The sequence below is a fragment of the Trachemys scripta genome, chromosome 7 (assembly GCF_013100865.1).
Source record: "Trachemys scripta elegans isolate TJP31775 chromosome 7, CAS_Tse_1.0, whole genome shotgun sequence".
Classification (NCBI taxonomy): Eukaryota; Metazoa; Chordata; order Testudines; family Emydidae; genus Trachemys; species Trachemys scripta.
Genome location: NC_048304.1, coordinates 22,932,806 through 22,957,258, shown reverse-complemented (window position 1 = coordinate 22,957,258; position 24,453 = coordinate 22,932,806). Strand labels below are relative to the sequence as shown.

The 24,453-nt window shown below is 40.7% G+C and overlaps 1 protein-coding gene across 2 annotated transcripts in view; it reads right to left on the bottom strand.

The window, feature by feature from the left end:
* The window catches only part of EEFSEC (eukaryotic elongation factor, selenocysteine-tRNA specific), a 170,393-nt gene that overhangs the window by 54,764 nt on the left and 91,176 nt on the right, over positions 1–24,453 (bottom strand). For both annotated transcript variants that reach the window (XM_034776811.1, XM_034776809.1), the window contains exon 5: positions 15,988–16,629. In XM_034776811.1, coding sequence (XP_034632702.1) covers positions 15,988–16,629 — 642 coding nt within the window. The remainder of the gene's footprint in view (positions 1–15,987; positions 16,630–24,453) is intronic.

The following is a 24,453-nucleotide window of genomic DNA, read 5'->3' as shown; positions in this document are numbered from 1 at the left end:
ATTACGATAATATTTTTTTTAAATTTATGGGCAGAGGTGCAGCATCAAACTCACTTAAGGACTTAAAAAAAAAAAAAAAAAAAAGGAAAAGAAAAGAAAAAGGGGAAAAAAAGAGAAAGAGACCAGAAGTGTTTCTGGCTGCTATATTCTCCCTCTCTTATTTCGGTTAGATCAGCAGCTTAGAAAGGGATTTCAAGTTCAAAGGGAACGTCTCTGTTACTCTTGTTTTATGGCTTAGTCCAGAGGACACAATAGCATTGATTTTATGAAATATCCCCTCCTTCTTCTTGGCTTTTGTGTTTGCAGAAAAAAGTAAATAGTACTTTATCATCATAGGTGAAGAGTGTGTGTGTGTGTGTGTCTCTCTCTCTCTCCCACACACACAACCACACACACACACACTCTCTCTCTCTCTCTAATACCAAGTACACACACACACACACACACACACACACTCCTTGATCTAAACGCTACAATATTATGTCTGCAACTCTGTAGTTAAGGTTATGTGTGCAGGCCTTCAGTGCAAACCCATAATTTAACCCCAGGAAAAATAATTGCTAGTTCCTCTCAAGAGGGGAATCTGGTAACTCCACTGTCAAATCATCCTCATTTATAGAGTGACACAAACAAATTCACTGTCAGCTGAGCATCCTCTGAAACAACTCATCATGGACATTTGGAGGGCAAACACAGCCCATGCTCTTATCCCGCATCCCTAAAGAACCAAGGGGAGCAGGACAGAAATGGATGGAAGAAAGGACAAAGGGGGCTGTTGGAACGAGGGGAGGGAAATAATGAGAGAAAAGTTGGGACCAAGAGAAAGCGAGAGTGTGAAAACATTGAAGGTTCAGATAGGTAGAAGGAGACAGACATTTTTATTTTCTGGTTTAGCCTAACATGATTGAAAATGTGATAGAAAATTAGTCTGAGGGTTTCACAGATCCTGGGAAAAGACTGAAGAAGGGATACACTGACAAGTTAGGAAAAATGGAGAATGAAAAATGAAAGGAAAAATAAATAAATGAGGCACTAAAAGTGGAAAGATTTATGATTAGAGTACATTTGTTATTTTACAGAAAGTTCACTTTAGACAACATTGTAATCTTGAAGCTAGGGGCAGTTTGGCTGTTTCTTGCAAAAAGTTTCAGAACATGTTCCCAGCTCCGGAGCGGAAAGAGGACAGGGAAGATGCTCCCCACAGCAAGTGACCCTCTATGGATGCTACAGATCTTCCTCCTTTTCTTTTTTTAAAAGTTGACACATATGTATTGGAGGAAATAATCCTACACTGGCCCTTGAGAGGATGGAGGAGATGGAATTGACAGGGATCTCCAGATATAGAGTCTAATTTTTTTATTCCCAAAATATGGTTACGGTTTTATTATTGTGAACCAGAGGAATTACTCAGCAGGGGAAAAAAAGTAATTTCAGTCAGCAAGGTCTTTTCCTCATGAGTTAATGTCTATAACAAGGAACCAAAAATAAGTTAACATAGGCAGAAAAGGAAACAAAACTCACAGCTTGAGGATCTAATCTGTTCTCTGAGCAATTTGTTTGGAGACAACCTTTGCAAAAGTATTCTCCCCACTCTGTCTCCCAAGCAGACAGGCAATTTAACCTCTCCAGTCCCCTTGTACTCTACCACAGTTGTTTTAGTAAAGAGAAGGACACATAAAAATTGTGTTTTCAGGTGTCTCCCCTGGAACTCTGAGAAGATCCCCAACCTGAGGCATATTTTTCACATCCCATTCGTTGCATTCCACACCCTAGAGAGGACTAGCATCATGACACCCATCCTCCTGACTCTGTCCCAGTAAAGTTGGACAGGATTCCATTTGTTACCTAAACCAGCCTGAGGGGTTGAGTGCTACTGGGCGCTTCCTCCTAGGACAAGCACCTTGCCATGACAGCAGTCTGAGCTCATAAACTTTAAGGCCAGAAGAGACCATCATCATCATCATCTAGTCTGACCTCCTGCACATCACAGGCCACAGAACCCACCCACTCCTGGAATAGGCCCAGAACCTCTGGCTAAGTTACAGAACTCCTCAAATCTTGATTTAAAAGACTTCAAGTTACAGGAAATCCACCATTTATTCTAGTTCAAACTAACTAGTGACTCACGCCCCATGCTGCAGAGGAAGGTAACACCCGCCCCCCAGGTCTCTGTGAATTTGACATGGGGGGGAATTCCTTCTTGACCCCAAATATGACAATCAGTTAAGATCCTGGGCATGTGAACAAAACTCACCAGACACACATCTGAGAAAGAATTCTCTGTAGTAACTCAGAGCCCTGAACCAGTGAGAAACAATGAAGATGGGGAATCAAATAAATAAGAGAAATAATGTGATAATTATTTAGATTGCTTTGAATTTTAAAAATCAACAAACAAATTGGGATCTCCATGGCACATAGAGAGCCCTACAGCACATTGGACCACTTATACTCCTTTGTAACGCAGGTTTTGTTCACCTCTACTTAAACTCAAGTCTTGAAAAGTCACAGAAAGCTACAGGTATTACGTTTCTGACATATCCTGGTTACGAAAGATTTTTTTTTACTCTTTGCAAAGAAAGTGGTCGAGGGCACAACTTTATTAATCTTTTGCTGTTCCTCTTCTGCTAAAAAAATGACAAAATAATATGGTAGGAGACCAGAAGGATATGGACTATTATTATCTGTATTACCATGGACCAGGACCCCATTGTCCTAGATGCTCTATGAACACAGAACAAAAAGGTGGCCCATACTACAAAAAGCTTACAAACTAAGTATAAAAGAAGAGACAACAGATGGATACAATGGGAGGGAGGGGAGAGTACAAGGCAATGAGACAATATTGGTCAGCATGATAGGCAGTGGTATCAGTGCATCAGCAGCCTAACTGTTGTCAAGTTTTTTTGTAGTCATCACAGCAAAGGAGAGTTGTGAGGAGGGATTTAGAGAAAGATAACGAGGTAGCTTTCTGGATGCTCACTGGAGCTCCTCTCAAGCATGAGGAGCAGCATGAGAGAAAGCATAAAGATGCTCATTTGAAAACTTAACAAATAGGTGATGGAAGCTGGCCTCATGGGCCTATCAGAGGCAGGAGTTGACAATTCGATAGTGATGATAAGTAGGGTGGGAATAGGCCATGAAGGGTTTCGAAAGTGAAGACTAGTAGGTTATGTTTGATGTGATAGAGAAGCGGGAGCTAGTGCAGGGATGCACAGGTGGGGATGACAGTTAAAATGATGGGTTAAGAGTGTTCTTTGCAGTTGCATTTTAAATTCACATGAAAGGGCAAAGATTACATTTGTCAAGGCCACAGAACTGGATGTTGCAGTAACTGAGCAATGAGACCTTGGGACATGTCTACACTTAAACCACTACAGCAGAGCCACAGTGCCGCGATAGCGCATCAGTGTAGACACTACCTATGCCGACAAGGGATTCTCTCATTGGTGCAGGCAATCCTCCTCCCCAAGAGGAAATGGAAGAATTCTTCCATCGACCTAGCACTGTCTACACCAGGGGTTAAGTTGGTATAGCTACATATCTCTGGGGTGTGGATTTTTCCTGAGAGACGTAGCTACGCTGATGTAAATGCCTAGTGTAGACCAGGCCTATGAGAGCCTGGTTGAGTGTTTTAGCAGTGTGGCTGAATAGGAAAGGCCATATCTTCGGGCTTATCTACACGAACAATTAGACCAAAGCAAGCTGGGGTGTAAATCCACTTTGCACTAGTCTGCTACAGTCTAGTTAACAGCTCTTTTAGAAGAGGAAGTTACTCACCTTGTGCAGTAATGATGGTTCTTCGAGATGCGTCCCTATGGGTGCTCCACTGTAGGTGTATCTGTGTCCCTGTACCTCTAATAGGAGATTTTAGGTAGTAGTGTCTGTTCAGCCCGCGCACACGCGCTCTCCCTCCCATGTGGTCTGCCTCAAGGTTATCCAGCGCTGCGCAGGTGAACCGCCCTCAGTTCCTTCTCTACTGCAGAGTCCCTTGTCCAGAACTCCAAAGCAGAGGGGAGGAGGATGGGTTACGGCGCACCCATAAGGACGCATCTTGAAGAATCATTGTACTACAAAGTAATTAACTTCTTTTTCTTCTTCTTCGAGTAGTGGCCCTATGGGTGCTCCACTGTAGGTGACTCCACAGCAGTATTCCCCCATGGTGGGCTGGGGCTTCGGAGTGGAGTCTGTTGTTGATGATAACACTGTGGAGCCGAAGATGGCATCAGAGGTTGAGTCTCGGGTAATCGCATAGTGTTCTGCGAAAGTATGGGCAGAGGCCCAGGTTGCAGCCCTGCAGATTTCAGAGATGGGGGCATCTTTAACAAACGCGATCAAAGTGGGGACTGCTTCTATGGCACCTAGGCATAGCAGGTGATCTATTTCCTGATGCAATAGTCTCTCGTGAGAAGGGTCCCTGAAGAGGGAAGGGCATGGACATGAAGTGGATGGAGTAGCCTTTGGAAACAATTTCCAAACCCACTGGTTGGAGGTGATGTTCTTCCAATGCTGGAAAAAATGAATCACACTCCCAAATGAGCATGGAATCAGCTTTCTAGCAGCTGATCATGTCACAAGGAGTGGTCACTTGGGGCCTTGACCAAGGTGTCAAAATTGGTGTTTAGACGAGAGGTCAAGGGTTGAGAAGCCGATGACTTCCTCTTCTGCATCCTGAATTTCTTGCATGGTGGTTCGCACTAGGGCTGTGATGGAGGGAACTGGGGTGGTCAGGATCTGTGAGGTGGTTGTAAGGTTAATTTCCTCTGATGTCCCCATGTATAGCTGCCCAGGGAGGATAGTGAGGCCCTCCGGTAGGGTGACCAGACAGCAAATGTGAAAAATCAGGACAAGGGGTTGTGAGGTGATAGGAACCTATATAAGAAAAAGACTCAAAAATCGGGACATCCGGTCACCCTACCCTCAAGTCCTTCAGGGTGTGCAGTGACACATCCATCTTGTCGCTGAAGAATTTGGGCCCTTCGAATGGGAGGTCTTCAACCATCATATGCACTTCTTTTTGGCAATCCTGAGAGGTGTAACCAGGATGCCTGCCTTATTACCACTGCCATTGAGACTGAGTGGGCTGCTGTGTCAGGACTGTCCAATAGGATTTATAGTGCTGTTCTTGCTACTAACTAGCTCTCTTTGATGATGGCCTGAAATTGTTCCCTTTGTGCTTCCACCAAGTGGCAATAAAAGTACTGAATTTGCTATAATTCATATTTGGCCATTGATTATTCATAATCGTATTTGACCAGCAGGGCCTGGTAGTTTGAGACCCTGAACTGTAGTGTCACAGAGAAGTATGCCTTCCTCCCAAAGAAGTCTAGCCTCTTGCAGTCTCGATCATAATGGGTGGATTTGGAATGATGTTGCCTTCCCCATGCATAAACCGCATCCATCACTATAGAAATAGGCTGAGACTGTGTAAAGAGGAAGTCCGTCTCCTTAGGAGGCACGTAATACTTTTTATTGGCCCTTTTCTGTGTTGGTGCAACGGAGGCTGGTGTCTGCCATATGACCTTAGCTGGGTCCAGAAAAGTCTCGTTGATTGGGAAGGCGAGTCTAGAAGAAGAGGCGGTGTATAATGATGCAAGTCTTTCACCTCCTTAGGGAGAATTGGTAGCACATCCAACACACTCTTACTGAGGTCTTGGGATAGCTTAAAGTCATTATCCAGTGACGGAGGAGGGGACACCACCACCTTGTCTGGTGAGAAGGAGGAGAAGTTTGCCAGTGGGGTAGTTTGCATCTCTAGTCTGGCCTCCTGCTCCTTGAAAGTGTCTTCCTCTGGTTCTGCGGCCCTGGACACCAAAGTCGTAAGGGAATGTCTAGTGGGAGGTACTCGATGCCCAAGAAATGTGGGGCCTGTGGACTGCTCACGGATCCCAGTATGGCCACTGGGAGGGAAAGGGATGGGTGGTGGTACACTGGGGTCGTGGCAGGGACAGGTGTAAGAGGAGGAGAAGGCAGGAAATAGAAAGAAGGCCAGGGTGGGGCAAATATCACCAGAATTAAGGGGAATGTGGATGAGGGACCTAGATTTGTGCTGGAGGGGGGGGGGGGGGATTGGGAAGAAGAAAAGAAGAAGAGTAGGCAGAGGTGGTGGGAAATGCAGAGGGATGAGGATAACCAGGAAAGGTAAATGGGGTGGAGGGAGGAGGAAGAGAAGAGATGCTTTGATGCAGAAGAGAGATGTGTAAGAGCCACGGGTGAGCAGCAGATGGACAAGATTACCAAAAATCTCCCACAAAAGGTTTAAAGGTATGCTCCCGGCCCTAAGGCTGAGCTGGCTGGGAAGACACCCCGCCATCATAAATGGGGCCTCACCAACAGCAGTCCCCAGTGGTGGTGAGGGGATGGGATCAGACTGAGATAACGGTATGTGCAGTTCCTTGCCCCAGTGTCGAGACCAAGCTGGCTCGGAAGGGCTCCCTGTCATAGGTAAGGCTACCCCCAACAGCAACACCTGTTAACTGTCTCAGTGGGTTGGCTGGCAGCTTATTGTCATCATAAAAGAAACCTGATTTCTGCACTGACATTGGCAACTTTTCACTTGCTTTCTGGGTCAGTTGTGAAAGGGAACATGAGGTGACAACCTCTGTTTCCAAGGCAAGAAGAGGGCACTATCCAGGTCAATTTCCATCAGTCCCTAGCACTGCCGCACGGAGGGATGGGTTTATTTGTACAGCACGTCACATGCTGTTCTAGAAAGATATTTCTAAATACAGGATGCTTTTAAAGCATTTTATAGTTATTCCTAAAACTTCTCTGGCCTCTCTGCATCATTTAGAGCCACTGAATATTAACTACCATACATACAAGTACCACTAACCACATCAGTAATCTTAGACAATAGGATTCTCTAACACAAAGATTTAAATTAATAATGTTTCATACAGCTATGGATTCTATGCTCATTTTATACACACAGAACATTTAAAAATGTTCAGAGTATGTTATTTAGGTTGCAAATCTGACACTCAAAAGTTAAGAAATGTCAGATGTCCATGCAAACTTAATTTTAACCTCCTGCTGGATATGCCCTATGATACATTCTTTAATTACATGATCACATACTATTTTCTCCACCGGTTGCCTGTCTTATTAAGCGCACAGAATGGAAGCCCAAGTTTGCATGGACATTTAAGATTTCATGGGCCACTGTAATTCTGGCATTTCCTAACTTTCAAGGGCTTTAATTTGCAACCTAAATAATGTTTTTGTAATATGATTTTGTATTCAATGAATAAAATGCCTTATCAAATGCTTTACTCTCAAATTAATTCATCCCCACGTGCAACTCTGACACAACCTCAAAACTCAAGTGCAGCTGTCTATACCCTTGTAAGACCCCCAAAACATGTCTGTATTTTAAATTTATTATAAAAAATAACCATAGGTGCTACACAAACCTTGTAAGATTCTACTGCCCAGTCATATGGAGCAAGTAATTTTTGTTGCGTGAGTAAATTATCAGTTTTTTCATAAGAGCCAGTGAGTTGATTTTGTGCCTCTGATGGTAAATTTGTCTCAAAAATTTACTAAGGCTGTGTTAATCCATATATTGTAAAACATCATTCTTCCCCTTTATCAATAATCACCACCACCATTTTCCTCTCTGGCATTATTTAACAAAGACTGCTTTTCAATTTAGAAGTTTATTACCCCCACTCGTCCAACCTTTACAAAACTCCTCTTGCTCAAAAACAGAAAAAGAGCCAACGAATAAAAACATCTTTTATATTTATATTTCACGGTGCATTTTTACCACTGAATGCACTATGCATTTTTTATTCACCTGATTGCCTTCTTCTCTGTGTTATTACTGCATTTAGCATACCATCAGCAGCCAACCAGAACCAAACAACTCCATGTTCAGACTTCAAAGCAGGTGAAACATTAATTGTGGCGTCTGCATGTTTACAGTAGATGGAGTGACGTCTACCAGCAAGAGTCACAGAAGGTTCTGCAGACAGCTCAGGTCTCTGCTGCGCTTGTGCATCACCATATGGTTTGTTCTCATTACTTAGTCTGTGTATACCCCGTCTTCATGCCATATTAGTCATCTGGATTTATTCTCCAAAGAGCATCACTACCAGACTGATGCCCCCATTTGAATCTATTGCTCAACTGTATTCTAGCTGATCTCCAAAAGGAATATAGCATCCTGGACATTAGCCTTAATAAGACAATAAAAATCCTTAATTAGGAATAAGCAAGATTGGGAATATTCAGAGGACACCTCCAAAGCATATTTCCCATGATTCTTGGGAGCACCACTCCCTTGAATCGCTTCCCTGCAAAAGATAATTTTGGGAACAACACTGCTGTGGGAACAACATTGCTGTGGGAAACACTCTGTATGCTCAAAGCAGAAAATGGTGCTGTGTCAAGCTGTTCTCTCATGATTGTCCATTCATTCCAGACAGCTCAGCTACTTTCTTTCCATACTGACTAATGGTGCCTTCAAACTAAGTCAAGTACTTCAGCATGCTGGGCATCAGGGCTGGGTAGGCAACACTGGATGTCACCCTGTCATTCGTGGGTAAATTCATTTTCCTTTGCTCATGCCCAGTTCTTCATATTTCCAACAGGCTCCCTGCTGAAGCATGTGGCTTAAATGCTGTAACATTTGAAACATCCACTGTCAATTAAATGTTGCTATTTTTATCAATTTAAAAATGTAAATGCTTACATGGGGCAGTTTGTATGAAAATTAATACATATGAATCAAGTTTCAATCAGAAAGCACAAACTGACATATGCATGATTTTTGCTTTTCAAAACACCTGGTTAAGAATAGCCTTCTTACTGGAGGAACTATCCCTTTCTATATTGTACACTATTGTTATTCAACAAATTAACAATAAATTATAATAGTTCCCCATTTCTATCTTCTGTGCTTCTTAAGACTTTGCACTGGATCCTATCAATCACCATGTTATCTGAGCACCACACCTCTTTAGAAAGGCGTTCAGGAGCTGTTAAATAAGGGATGCACACAGAAGCCTTCCAGGGATCCAAATGTCATTTTGAGGACATGTCTATTCAGGGAGTGAGACCCCATTGTATGGTTGCTGGCACAGCAGCGTTTGAGTTGCTGCTGTACCATTGTGGGGAGAGAAGAAGTTAAAAATCGTTGTTTCCTGCTCCATCCAGACCCCAACGAAGTGCACTGCATTTCTGATAAAGTCCTAAGAATTCCTTCATATTCTGCTCTGCCTTCATCCATCCTCAAAGATCATATTTTTTCTGGCTGGGGACTGTTTCAAACCAGGTCAACAAAGCTCAAACCTCCAAAAAAAATAAAAAAATAAAAAACCAACACAATCCTCCCCCCCCTCAAAAAAGGTGCTGCTTTCTCCTACTACTAGGGACTGAGCATGTTACCTACATGATCCCCGCAAGCCCCCAGCAATATGAAAGTACAAAGCATTAGCCAGCCAGCAACCAGCCAAACTCAGGAGCAGCACACATAGTGAATAAAATTGGAATCTTCCATGACTATAATGTTACATAAAAGGCTGCAGGAAGCAAATGCCACTCAGTGCTTAGCACCAAACGAACCAAGTCTAAAACAGAAACAAATAATCAAGACGAAATTTAAGGATAAGAACAGAAAATGCACACTAGAGAATGAATTCTCCTTTTGGTTTTAGAGGACTACAGATAAGTAATGACTACCTAGCACCTTTGGGGCTGTGTAGGCAGGGTGAGTACCTTCTCATACAAAGGACTTTATATTATGGTTACATCAGGAAAATATTGCTGCTGAGGTATGTGTTCATTTTCGCTAAACAAGTCTGAAATAGCAAGAGGTGCAGTTTGTGTTTTGCAAACAAGGTGGAGAGTTTTCCCCTTTTGTTTCTTCCACTGAGTTACTGATTTATGAGCGTCCTCCACAATGGACCCAGCAACCACCACCACGGGATAAATCCTGTTTGTGCAAACATTTTCAGAACAGACAGCATATCTGAGTCATGCAGGAAATCATAACTTGCTTCTACAGTTCACCTTTCACTCAAAACTCATTGCAATGAGCACCTATGTCCATGGAAACCCGTAAAGCAAAGAATGTGAGAGTTTTATCTCAAGGGCTGTTTTGTGCATCAAATTGGAATTGGCTAGAATGACGTTTGGGGGTGGGGTGGGGGAGAAATCCCAGTAGAAAGGTATTCCGGTATTGGGACTCTGTACAGTTTGCCAGTCTCTCCAAGTGAGCGATATTATAGCAAGCAGATGCCATGGACAAAACTGACAAAATTATAGCAAGTATGACTAGCAGTTATATGACTGAATGGGAAGTCTGTTGGACTCGGGGCTTGGCTCTATCACTGTCACTGTGGGAGACTGAGCAAATTACCTCTCTATCCTTCAGTTTCCACATTTGTGAAATGGGATTACTACTTTCCTACCTCACAGTAAGGTTGCAAAAATGAATGCCAGTTTCCTCACACCATGACCTGCACAGCTGGCATTAGGAGAGGGGATGTCATCTGAAGTATCAGATAATTGATGACAGTCACTGCCAATCTTGATGCCTCAAATATATCAGACTTAATGGACAAATTGTCTGATCCAGTATAGTAAATTCATGTTCATCCAAATATTCCATTAGGCACTGGTCATCACAGACTTATGAAAATAAGGAATCCAATACAGAGGTACCAATCTCTCCCCGAGCTAGCACTAAAGCCATGGTTTCATTCCCTGTTTCATTACAGGTTCCTGCATCTTTCTTCATACCAAATGATCCTGGCAGTAACTGTGGCAAGATTTTCAGTTCCTGCTCCTACCTTTTTGTTTGTATAATTCACTTTGTTGTTGCCAACCCAGCTCTTTTGCCTGCTAAAGATGCCTTTGTCTGAAAGAACAGTCGGACAGCTTTACATGTATAGCAATAGTAGATCCTCCAGCAAAAGGGTCATTGTCCCTCCTTATATGTAGTCCTGCAGAAAAAGACACTGATCATAGAAACTGAACAAGACATGTTTTCACAGCATTTCTCCTGTCTCTTAGGCCTTATCTACGTGAGAAAGTTGCACCCATAAATTTAAATAATGTTTTAAACTGATTAAGTTCAACAAGTACAACCAACCCCAAGTCTAGACACACTTATTTCAGTTTAAGAGTAGTTTAATTTGGTTTATATTAAACAGATTTCTAATCAATTTAAATTAAGCCAAAAAAAACCTGGTTTAAACCAAAATAAGAGGGTCCACATGCCGTTTTGCACCAATTTAAGCAAATCAGATTAAAACCATACCATAAAGCTAACATGGTGCGATTTTCTGATGTAGAAAAGGTCTGGGAGAGGCCATGATCTCAATGCTGATTAACAGAAAATTCTACACTATGGCCACAAGTCTCTCGGACACCCATCGCCCATGCAGCTGAACATCAAAACACCACTGACTGACTCAGACAGGAGGTGGCCTTTTAGAAAAAGAAGTTACCAAAATGTTCCTCTGAACTAGCTATCAGATACTACTGTGGTGAGTGCAGTACAGACCCTATAAGTATATAAATTACCAAGAGTGGGGGAAAGAATAGCTGAGGACACATTTCAGACATGTAACATTTCGAGTTCACTCACTGATCACAGTAGAAAGTCTTTAACCCTTTCACTTCCAGAGCTCCAATGTACTTGCTATGTTCTTCCTGCTTGTGGCATTAAATTGACATGATACCAAATGATAGATAATGTAACCAGTACACTGAGCAGAACAAGAGCATTCAATACCTAGATGCGTATGCAATATTCACAACCCTGAAGCAGTTCAGCAGAGCCAGTAACATTATGCAGGGATTTTAAAGAAACAGTGCATAAGCTAATTCAAAGAGCACTTGGGGGGCGGGGGGAGGGGTTGGGTGGGGTTTTTTGTTTTGTTTTAACAGTGTTCTCTCATTTGATGATTTCACCCTTTTTGAAGTGGCCAGAATGCCTCTCCTCTGCTGTCAGATAGCTTAAAAGCTATGAGGAAGTGCCACTGTATCATGCATTAAAAATGAGTTTGAGGATGATGGAGACTTAATTAATTTACAGTCTTACTATTTCGTAAGTGCTCTGAAATTAATCAGAGTAGAAACAAAGAGCAAAAGCATAAATACCTGATTTCTCCTGGGTTAACTGGTCATTAAACTGTTGGAGGATTTATTTTAATTCCAACGGCAAGCAGGGGGCTAGGGAGCATCCACATTAGATTAAATGAGAACAACATTTTACAAGTGGATACCACTGAATTCCAGTGGTTACAGGAATCTGTTTCCCCTTACTGAAACTGGAAAGCCAAACACTACATACCCCAGCCTTCCTCTCTCATTCCCAGCCCTTCAGGAAGTTATGAAGCCAATTTTCCCTAACAGTATTCTCAGGAGGGAAAGTTAGCTTCCCATAAAGGTAAAATGATTATTTTTGTGCCTCCCCAGAGAAGGTGAGGAGGGGGGCCACCAACTTCCTTGCGTTAGCAGAGAGAATGAGATTTTCCTGCACCCATGCCAAGAATAGACACCCTAAATTCAATGATCCTAATCTCTAGCTATCCATCAGCAGCAGGGTGGGACCAACTGATTCAGAATTTCTATTAACTAGAGACTTTTTTTTTTTTTTTTTAAAGTATACAAAGGACACTGCACCACCAATTGGTTCCTGCCGCGCTCCACTCACCAAACCCTTTCATTCTATTCCCTCAATATGAAGCCGTAAGTACTTCCCCAGCAGACCCATGATAACTGGCACCGTCCTCTTCCCATCAACCCTCCAAAGGCCTGATGTACTCCTCTATCTTTACACTCAGCCTATACTATAGTAACATGCTCTGTCATATCTTTTTGGCATATACTGGTGGAAAATACTAACTCTGAATGAAACACTGTTCCACAGTAACCAGGATCAGAATGAATTTTTTATCTGTATGCCATTTAGTATATACAGACCTAAAACAGATGACGAGTTGATGATTTTACAGTAGATCCTCACTTGTAGAACCAATTGGTGTTAGTAAAGAGAGTGATTAATGCCCCCATTTTCTACAGCTTTGGTGACATTTCCATGACTGGAAAAAGGTAAGACATCTGCCACCCAACCTAGCCCACAGTAGTGCTGTTTTAAAAGTTACAGGGATATCTGCTACAATTCACTAAGGATATCACTTTCAGAAATTACTACGCTGGTCAAATAATTTTTAAAAAGTAGTCGCTTGTCTGTTATTTGCCAGACAAGAGAAAAAATGAATAATTTGATTCCTATTATTCAATTATTTACAGAGCTGGTCAAATAGTGGACTATATGGTAATAATTTTACAACTGATGGACAAAATTCAATAAAATTATTCATAAAAATTGTATGACCAGCACTAAAAATTGCAAGATATCAGTTAGTCAAAGCGTACCACAGCTATTCAAAGTTAATCTGAATCCAGATCATTTCAGTTTAAAAACAACAACACAGTATGGGCCCCCCTAGTTTGCACCAACTCTTGTTCTCATTAGTCTTGGTAATATCCACATTCAAGCAGAAAAGTCACAGACAAGCCAGGTTTCTCTGGCAGTTACTAATGCTACCAGCAGTAGGAGCTTTGCATACATTGAAAGTTCTAGCAGAGGTGAAGGAAGTAATTTTTAGAGTTGAGAAAAGGTGCCAGAGCATCAATAGAGTATAAATGGAACAAGACAGAACAGAAAAACTGGTATAAAAATGTACAGATGAGACAGAAACATTATGTATCAAATCCAAATTTCCCCAAAGTTGGGAAGGTAGGGTGCTCTAGTTTGGGACTGCCACTATCTACTGGCAAGGAAAATTAGCTATTTGAGAGGAATGAAATGCACATAAACCTCCAGGTCAAGATTTTGAATAGTGACAGTGATTTGGGGTTCCCAACTTGAGATGGCTCAAAAAGGACCTGAATTTCAGAAAGTGCTGAAAACTACATTCTCTGAAACGTACACTTCTTCAAGGAATATCAAGTTGGGCACCCAAAAACTGAGGCAACCAAAAAATCACTAGTCGTTTTTGAAAATCTTGACCTCCAGATTTAGCAGCAAAAGCATGGGGGAGAAGCAAAGTGTCCCTGGAAAGCAGCAGCTACAACAAGGAAAATACTACAAAATACTTACTTTTACAGAGATATTTGATGTCTCAGGGCTTGTCTACACTACCGCTTAAGCTGACGTAAGCTTATGTCACTCAGGGGTGTGAAAAAGCCAACCCCCAAGTGATGCAAATTACATCGACCTAAGCGCCGTCCACACCAGCGCTAAATCGGTGGGAGAGCATAACTTCTGCCTCTTGGTTGAGTTGGAGTAATTATGCCTACTGGAGAGCAATCTCCCGTTGGCATAACACGTCTTCACCAGACGCACTACAGCGGCATATCTGCATCGGTGCAGCCGTAGCACGGTACTGTAGACTAGCCCTCAGAGAGAAAGGAAGAGGAGAGAATTACAGATGAGTAACAACTAATTGGTTGTCTGGATGTAATTAATAGTCAGTGCTTTAGAGAAGAACCTCATTAATATGCACCTGTTGCAGATTACAAAGTAAACAAACAAACAAAAAACAAAAATTCTGTACCACAAAATGTACTGTGACATATATTTTCATAAGTGTTTAGTTCTTCATATAAAAATATGGAAATGTACAGCATCTCACTATAGCAGTGTGCTAAGAAACGGGGCTGAGACTGCTGCAGATTGTTTTGTTAGAATGATCAGGTTTTTGTATTACGAGAATAAAAATTAACAATTCTCTGCTATAGTATAAGTTAACAATATAATAATGCTTAGCAATTATATCACATTTTACATTTTCAAAGCATCATGTAAACACTACTGGTTAACATTTACATTAACATTGTTAATAAAAGGGTAACGGATTAAAAATGTACATAATTACATTTCTAGAGCTCCTTTCACTACAAAGAATTCCAAAGTGTATTACAGGCACTATACACAAATGGTTATCCACCCATTACTGAAATGCAGCCACAAATGAGGTAAGACCACCAAAGCAATACAACAATAGTTTAATACAAAAAGTGAAGAAAAACAACATACTGGAAACCGAAGGGCTTGTAAAAATAGTCACAATGTAATTACCCAAATTAAATCTTAGTCAGGACAAATGTCTTGACTCTTGCAAAAAGTCCCATGTATTCTTTAATGATGGGCTGTGTATGCACTGTGACATGGCTTACCATATGGTGTGTGTGACATGTGCAGAATATATAATATTCAAGGCCCCATGTACTCAGTGACAGGCTTGATCTAAGTCCTATGGCAATGTTTCTGTATATTGTAGCACTCCAGTGCAGACAACAGGAGATTCTGTGGTATGCTGAGATAAATTTTAATCACTGAGGTTTTTATTTAATTGAATATAAAAATTAATAACTCAATCAATAGTGTTCTTTAACCTGATATTAATTTCTATTTATTTTATGCTGCCTCTACATTTTTAATATTCAATGTACTACACAATTTTGGACTGAAACTATAGAATAACTGTACTGTACATGCCAGAGGAAGCAGAGGTTTTGGCAGCTGGGCAGAGGAGAGTTGGGGCTCCTGAGAAAGTATGGGAGGCCGTTTGAGTTTGCGGACAAACACACCAGCTAAATTGTTAAAATGATAAATTGTGAAACAGTTAATGTTGACAATGAAATTGCGACCATTAAATTTCTAACTTACACTCCCCCCCACCCCCCCAAAGGGATGGTGCTGTTCACACCCTTCTCAAAAGAGATGGTTTCTGAATGACCTCAAGCTCAAACAGGAAATACTGGATCAGCTACATACAATCTTTCACAGGTTTTCTTTGCAAACAAAAGGCCTACAAAACTAAATTTTTAAAAAACGTTAACAGGAATTATGGGGCATAATTTGGTGGAAAATTCCATAGCACCGTGGTATACTTGGGATCCCGATCACAACGCAGACTAATTTTATTTTGGCTGCATAAAATACTAAGAAATTTAGCTTACCCTCTCCACTTGTCCTTCCTTATGCTTCAATTTATACACTTTCAGCTTTGGAAGAAAAGTCTCAACATAGTTCTTGTCTTCCATCCCTTGAAGCAATACCCCATGGAACGCCAACCTGCAGGTGTTTGCATGAATATCAGTATCCAGCTTGGAGCCAATCACAAGGCAAAATTTAGGACAAGTGACAGGTTTTTCAAACTCCAGTAAAGCCCATTGTTGCCTCGGAAGCTGCCCTTCTCCTGTTTGGTCATTTTCCTTGTTTTCCTCTGAAGATTTTGAGCCCTTGGATAAGTATTCCTCTTGATAAAGATATTCCTTTTCAAAATCAAAAGAATTCTCCAGGGGTTCTTTGCTGAAGTCAGCAGGGGCTGGGCTGAAAAACATCACTCTTCCCATGACTGTTTCATGACCAACTGTGATGTGAAACTTGGCTTTGGTCTGAAGAGCACCACGGAAATACTGGATTTTCTTCAAAGAGATGACAGCAGCATGTATGGTCTGGAGAGATTCTGGAGTACAGATTAGACCTCGTTCTAGCAGCTTGGGATCAAACTGGGTCACACAGACGCCTACTCTGTCACCCTGCATGGCATACGTTACAGGAGTATGAAACATCTGCATAGACTTGACTTTCTTTGTCACCTGTATTGGAGGAAACGAAAATAAGAAAATTAACTGTATTTATATTTACCTGCATGGAATGAGCGCCAAATCACAGTGTATCAAGCCCTGGCTCTCTGCTAAAGATTCACATCGTCCAGAAGAGACTGACATTTTTAAAATGGAAAGCAATCAGATTAAGAATATATTCACAAAATTATCTAAAATGAACCCTGATATGATTCTCCCGAAGAGTTTTATTTTCATCTTCTAGAATGTAAAGTCATCAATGCTAGGACTATCTTGATGTGTGTGCCAACACTGCGGATATGGCTACCAGAAATCAGCAAACCAATGAAAATTTGGTAATGCATAAGTCATGGAATAGCTGATTTTTCATCTATTTATTATAAAAAAGTGGTATTCTAAAATATCATCAAGATGTGTAACAGCCACCTATGTAACTACATAATTTTATTTTCATTACCCCCTTTTTCCCTTACTCACCTCTTGTTTCTCACACTCATCTACTGAATCACATTAAATCAGATTGTAAGCTATTTGGGGGCAGGGGCCCTCTCTTAATATGTATTTGCACAGAGTTGAACACAGCGAGGTCTTAGAAGGTTCCAGAACAATACAAACAATAAAAGCACACTGCCAGGCAATTTGTCTGCATTTATCCAATAATAAATATTAATGCACACATTCATGCATAAGAGTGTACAAAACCCCAAATCAGTTTGAAATAAAAATATACATTCAACTGGACTAACTGCAAAACAATTAAAATAAGCCATAGCTCTAGTTTTAAATATTAACATTTATTCTAACATGCACATGGACTGCTCTAGAACCCTGTGCAGATAAGGTAGTTTGCATGAGAATCTTGTATTAACACATATGAGTAGCACTTGAAGACAGGCCCCTTTAAATAACCTCCGAAGTTTAACTGGAATCACTCTCAACTTAATTATAGTATATCCACATCCAAACTCTCTAACCAGATTTAGTCATGTAATAAATAAATAAATTATAATAGCAGCAATCATATTCTCTTCTATCCAAGTGTGTGTGCGCGCGCGCGACTGCTTTAGTAAAGGTTCATCATTCTTCACAGCTGGTGTGAAGTATTATTACATCCATTTGACAGCTGGAGAAACTGCAGCACAGAGAGGTTACATGATTTGCCGAAGGTCATGACTGGCCAGTGGCAGAATCCAAAATGGAACACAAGCTACTATGGACCTTATTAGAGTTTGGAAAACCATTCACTTGTTCTGACTCAATCCTATGCACCAAGCACTACACAGTACTATCTCTCTAACTGATTATGGTATATTTTACTTTTATATTAACATAGACATGTATATGCATATGCATGTTAATATCATATTTAGTATTTTTAACATTGTTCAATTTTTCCCCAAATCCACAACGAAAAGCTACAAAAGAAGGCAGTGAGACAAAGATTTGACTATATTTGGAAATAAATGTTTCTTCAACAAATATATGAAGATGCTCACTCCAAGAGTTTAATGCAAAAAGGTGCTGGAAGTTCCAGATTAAACGCTGCAGCTAAGACTTTCTTGAGTCTACAGCTTTAGCCCTCACATTAAAGAAGACATCCCTGGAAACATTTCTGAGAAATAAACAGTGGAGTTAGTTTTATTAAAAACATATTTCAAGTCATCTACCCCTGGAGGTGTTCCCCTTTACCCAGCTGATAACACCATCTTACTCACTGACATTCACACACAAAGGGGCTATCCCACTCACTGAGGGTTTTCCCTGAAATTGAGAGAGGACACTATATCCCTTTATGTTTTAGTTAGTCATTACTGATGTCCTTCACTGCTAACGAGCCTTTGAACCACTGCCACCTATGTCTCAGAGGTAGCATTTTTTTTTTCTGGTTCTAAGATTGACTGGCAGGAGTGGACACTCAGACGATGTTCAGCGGACTTCATTTAATGCCTAGTACTTGGCACAAACTCCAAATTACTAGTGGATCATGTACACAAGAGTATCATTTATGAGATCACTAAAGCTGTCTGAAATATCAAATAATCCACAATTTAGGAAAATTCAAATGTAGAAAGAAAGAAAGAAAGAAAAAAAGAAAGAAAGAAAGAAAACCCTGCACAAAATAATCCAGCACAGACTTGTGTTTATTTAAAGTGAACTTGGTGATACTGGTCCAATAATTTACAAATTAGGCATGGTACCTGTTATACTTCATTTCCTTGATATTACTGAACTTGGGGAGCTCATGATGGTGCCCACCACTTATAGATACAGTTTATTTACCATCTCGATATCCGCTTAAAAAATTGAAATAGAAAAAAATCCCTATCTGAAGTTAATCAATAAGACATTAATAAACTTATGGTTGTATCAGTTATTTCAATTCAAAGAGTTCTCAAAAAGAAGAAAAGAATGAAATAAGCTTTTTAAGATTAGTCTTGATTCGGCTTGATCAGGCCAAACCAGTTTAATTTAATAAGATTTTATTTTGGCCTACTCTTTGTGTTCTCCAAACCATTGTTTAAGAATATATTTTTCCAGTTTATGCATTAACCCAGTGTGTATTTGCCTCACACACTTACACAGACAGACAGACAACAGATCTGGAATATCAATTAATTCTTTGCAAGGAACTCTATGGTTTTGACAGAGTTTTAGATGCTGGAACACATATACAGTATAATAAAATAAACAATATTTCTCTCTTAGATACCACTCTTTGTCCTTAGAACTCCAAGTACTTAAAAGTTATCAGTCATTTTACCCTTTGTAGGGGGGTTATCTACCGAATATATCAGAACACAGCTCTAAATTTTGACTCTTCCAAAGTTTGTGCTCTGAAAAGTAGATTATCTTTCCTCAGTATATAATGGATTGTATAATTAATGTGGCAACCAAAATCAGTACAACAGGCCTCCATTCTCATGATCTATTCCTGCATTTCTCCCCGTTCTCCTCCTCTCTGTAGAGCTGCAACAGAGATATCAGCATTTTCTTGCTTTGTACCACATGCTACTTTTCTATTCTCGGCATAAATACTATTGTCACTCATCTATCATACTCGGTCATATTTATGTTCTTAGTTTACTGCTCAACTGTGGCAAGCCCATCAATAAGCTACATCTTCCACCTGCCAGTCCCACTGTCTTTTCTCTGATGGGACGCAGCAGATCTGGGTTCTATTTCCAGCTCTGTCACATACTTACTGTGTGACCTTGTTTGGACAAGTCACTAAGGCTGAGATGTTCAAAGTAGTCTCGTGAAGTCATCTTCACTAGCTTTAATGGAAGAGGTGTCTAAATGCCATACATTCCTTTGAAAATTGAGCTTGAATCTCTGCCTCAGCTCCCATCTCTACAATAGGGATACCATTTCCATTTTTCATTCTTTGTCCTGTTTACTTTGATTTCAAGTTCTTTGGGACAGGGACTGTCTATGAGTACGTACAGCACCTAGCGCAATGGGGTATCAACCTTGGTTATATAAAAAATAATAATTCCACCCCTGCAAAATACCAGTACTATACCCACCTAACCAGTATAGTGGTCCATATTATTTCTATGGTACAAAAGTAAGAAACCCACCCGACTAGGATCTGTAGATGTTTTTCAATGGAGAGAGAGAATTCTTCAGTTGCCTCAATGTGTCCTCTTTATTTCAGCTACCTAATGTCACACACTTAAGTTTCTGGATGTTCCAAAACTATAATCTTAGCAACACAAAAGTAGACCAAGTAGATAGACATAGTTATGGTGCCTGCTCTGGGTGCACAAGTGCAGATTGTGTACATACAAATCAGTTGCTGAGTGCCTAAAAGAGAGGTCACTTCTGCAAACGTGTCTAACAGTCTGTATTGCAAGTGTGCAACACGTGAAAGCTACTTCCATAAAACCAGTCAAAGAGCAAAAATCTTCCAGACAGCGTTCCAGACTGTGCAGTGACACCGAGAATCCATTCCTACACTTGAAATCTATACAAAGTATCTGTCTAGCCACTATCAGAAGCAATCATTCTTATGGGTTAGCTATACTGCTCCATAAAACAACAAAAAAGTCACATTTTTTTTTCAGTTGAATAAACAGGCAATGCTAACAGTGACGAGATTTTTCAAAACCAAAAGGAAAATAGAAACAATTCCCCATCACCCCAAGGCCTCATCAGTTACTAAAGTGAACTGAGCAACCCAATCTTTCTAAGTCGCATTCCATAGGCAGGGTTTCAATCTCAACCTTCGACTGGCAGCTAATCTTGTCTGGTGTCCTTATTAATTGTTTACTTCTATTGGAAAGTGCTGAGTAGAGTAAAGAGGACTGGGGGCATTGCAGAGGAGAAGGAAGAAGGACTCACATAGAGGAAAAGGGGAACTGTAGAAACTCAGACCAAAATAATGGAAAAGATGTAAGTCTTACGGCCCTAATTTTGTTTGGCCAAAACCGTCAGCTGCTGGGAAATAAGAACCCTCTTAAAATAGGTCAGTCATGAGTGAAAAAAAATATTAGGATACTATTCCTTTTTAAACAAAGCAAAAACAGAAAAAAAATATAGCAGACACAAGCTATTGGGAACCACCTAAATTATGTATCCTCTCACCCTTAGTTGGAGTCATATTCATACACAGAAAGGCCATTTGCAAGCTGCACGAAGATTAATATTGTTTGGGTGCACTGGATGCCTGGCTTCTAATCAAAAACAAAAGGAACAGCCCTTTTCAGACTAGGAAAAGTCATTGTTGCAGCCCTTTTCAAATCAAATGTCACATATATGCCTGTGTGTTTCACTGTACTACATAGGATGGGATAGGGAAGAGAGATCAGAGAGTATAAATATAAGCGAGAAACCCCTTCGTTAAAAAGGCTAATGACCCTAATTGCTGTCTGCTGGAAACACTGTAAGTAGTGATATCAAAGCCCATGCTAAGCTCTACCTACTATTTTGCTTTCAAACATTTTTGTGCACAAGTCATGTGCCTAGTATTCCTTCAGCCAAGCACCCCAGACAATGTTATCTATCTAGCTGGGCTAAGAGGAGAAGACCTAGCAATTATCTTCTATATCCTTCACTTATGCAAGCACTTGATAAGTTTTCACGTATCCCCCATCATTCCTGGCTGCTATCTGTACCCTCCTTTTCCCCTTACCCACCATCTCCCTCTTGTTCCTATCACAATCCTATTTACAGCACAAATGCCGAGAACAAGTAATGGTGGGAAAGATGGGCAGCAACGTATACAGTTACTGTCAGTTAAAAAACAAAATGGTTTTTGAAGATGTAAGTTCAGAGCAAAAAGCCAAATAACAGAATTTGAAAATGGCACCTCATGTTACCAATTCATACTACCTTGGAAAGAAAAAGTCCTTCAATCTCTCATGTGGCAGCAAAGCTCGAAGGCTTACGGTCTTCTACAGCAGTGGACAGAGAGAATGGACTTAAAAGAGCTAACCTGGTATTCTTCTATTCCTTTCATTTCCTATGTTCCTCGACACAAAAATAGCAATTGAAGCTTGTAAAGAGAATCGTATAACTACACAAATTTACGCACTGAAGCCACAATACATTAGAATCTTCTTCATTGTTTTATGATGAATATTCAGATTTTAAATATCCCATCTTTAAAAAAAACCCTAAGCATTTAAAAGGACATTGACTAGGACTTTTTGTATATTTTTTTCAGTCTTTGTAAAACTCTCTTACAAGTTCATCATCAGAAGCATCTTGCAGGGGATTCCAAATAGTACAGAAAAAATACAGAATAAAAATTGCAGGAATGGGAAAAGATTACTATTTGCCTTTGTGTACATAAACTATATTAACTTTAGATTAAATATATATATATATATATTGTGGCAGAGCTCCAACCTTGTCCCCGTGGGTCCCGCGCTTCTAGGTGGTATATGGTACGTGGAGGGTCAGCTCACTGCGACCCTCCACGTAGCCCTTCTCTCTCTAGGGCCAGGGTTACAGTCTACTGAGCACTTTTCATCATAAGCCAGCAAGGAGGTTGGTGAGAGAATTCCCAGTCTCTGTTGTCCCTGGGGGCTTATTTCACAACAGTTTAACCTCCTGTCCTGACAGGGCCTGACTTCCCCTCTCAGGAGATGTTTCTGTAGTGGCAGGTTGGGGGGAACCCGGGCCTGCCCTCTACTCCAGGTTCCAGCCCAGGGTCCCTAATGGCAGCAGCTGTTGGCAGCCGATCTTTCACTGCCAGAGTTGCTACATTTCACTCTGCCACTTCCCCATAGCTCTCCCGCTTCTCTCTTCTTCACCCTTACCTTAGGGCTCCCTTACCGATGGCTTGAGGATGTCTTCATTAACCAGCCCTTCAGCCACACTTCCCCTCCTCTGGCTCCCTGGCTCTTTTCAGCCTGACTGGAGTGAGCCCTTTTATAGTATCAAAAAGGGCCTTAATTACAGCCAGGTGTTCACATTACCTTAATGGCCTCACCTGACTCTTTGCAGATTAATTGGAGTCAGGTGTTCTCATTAGCCTGGAGCAGCCCCTGCTCTGGTCAGTCAGGGAACAGAAAACTGCTAATCCAGTGGCCAGTATATCTGCCTTCTACTACTTTGTTGTACCCAACTGGCCTGGGTCTATCACAATATGTATTGACACACATGCTCTATATATTACACATACACCCAAATAAACTTAAATGGTTAGGCTTAAAATGCCCGACAGTCAGAAAAATAAGTATTTCATTACAAGAAGTAGAAGAAAGAGGTTTTTTTAATTTTTGTTTTATGGGATGTATTTAATATTTTCAAATTATTTTCCATTAGATCAGCAGTTCCCAAATTCTGGGTCTGCAGTGAACTGGCTAGTCATATAGCACTGGCTCCTCCTCTCTATTTCCAAATGTTACATTAGATTAAAAAGCTAAAAATACATTAAATACTTACTGGTACTTTTCAATTTATGCAATTGCTGTAATTGCTACAACTATGTTTGAGAATCCCTGCATTAGACTATATTCAGTGGAGTAATTTTAAAACTGTTCCAGGAAGTTTTAACAGTATGGCTCCCATTAATCCATTTGCCACTTGTCCTCTTCTCCGGTTTCTGTGCTATAATGGAAATATTATTTTATTGGAAAGTTAGCATCTCACATTGACAGACTAGGTATATAGAGTAGTCTAGAAGGTGGTTTAAGCCACCCACCCTTCTGTGTGCGTGGTACTTACCCATACATTTTCTCTATTTATCGACTCCCACATACAAGGTTCTTATTTGTGTACCTGAGGGCAACAGTTAAGTCAATGATGTCGCACACCTAAAACTGTGTCCATAACTTTACCTCCTAAAGTTCTCTTCTGGTTGGTATGGGGGTACACGGTAAATAGACCAAAGGGGAGAACCTTCACTGAGCATAGCCTCTCTCCCTGTCAGTTGGGCTCCAACAGTGCAAGGACAGAGCGCATGGGGATTGGTTTCTTGCAAAAAACGGTTTCTGTTTGGTGATGAGGAGAACTAGAATTACATCTGATTCTAAAGGTCAGATAGAGAAACTGGCAGAAAAGTGAATCAGTAAGTTGATCTGGATCAAGTAACAAGTCAAAGGAGCTTTAAATCATTACTTTCCTGTTACCTGGGCAGAGCATAAATATCAATAAAGTATTTTGTTCCATCTCACTCTTCTTCTTCCATATAGCTTGGGTAGGTAGCAACAACTACAAATTTATATTTAAGTTTGATAGCCAGCACATTGCCACAGCAGTGAGCTGGTGAATGTCCTTCAAGCCACCGGCAAAAGAACGAAGGGGACATTCAGATATGATGTGCTCTATGGTTTGTGCCTGGTGATCACAGTCACATACAGGTGTTCGCCTCATTTTCCATTTAAA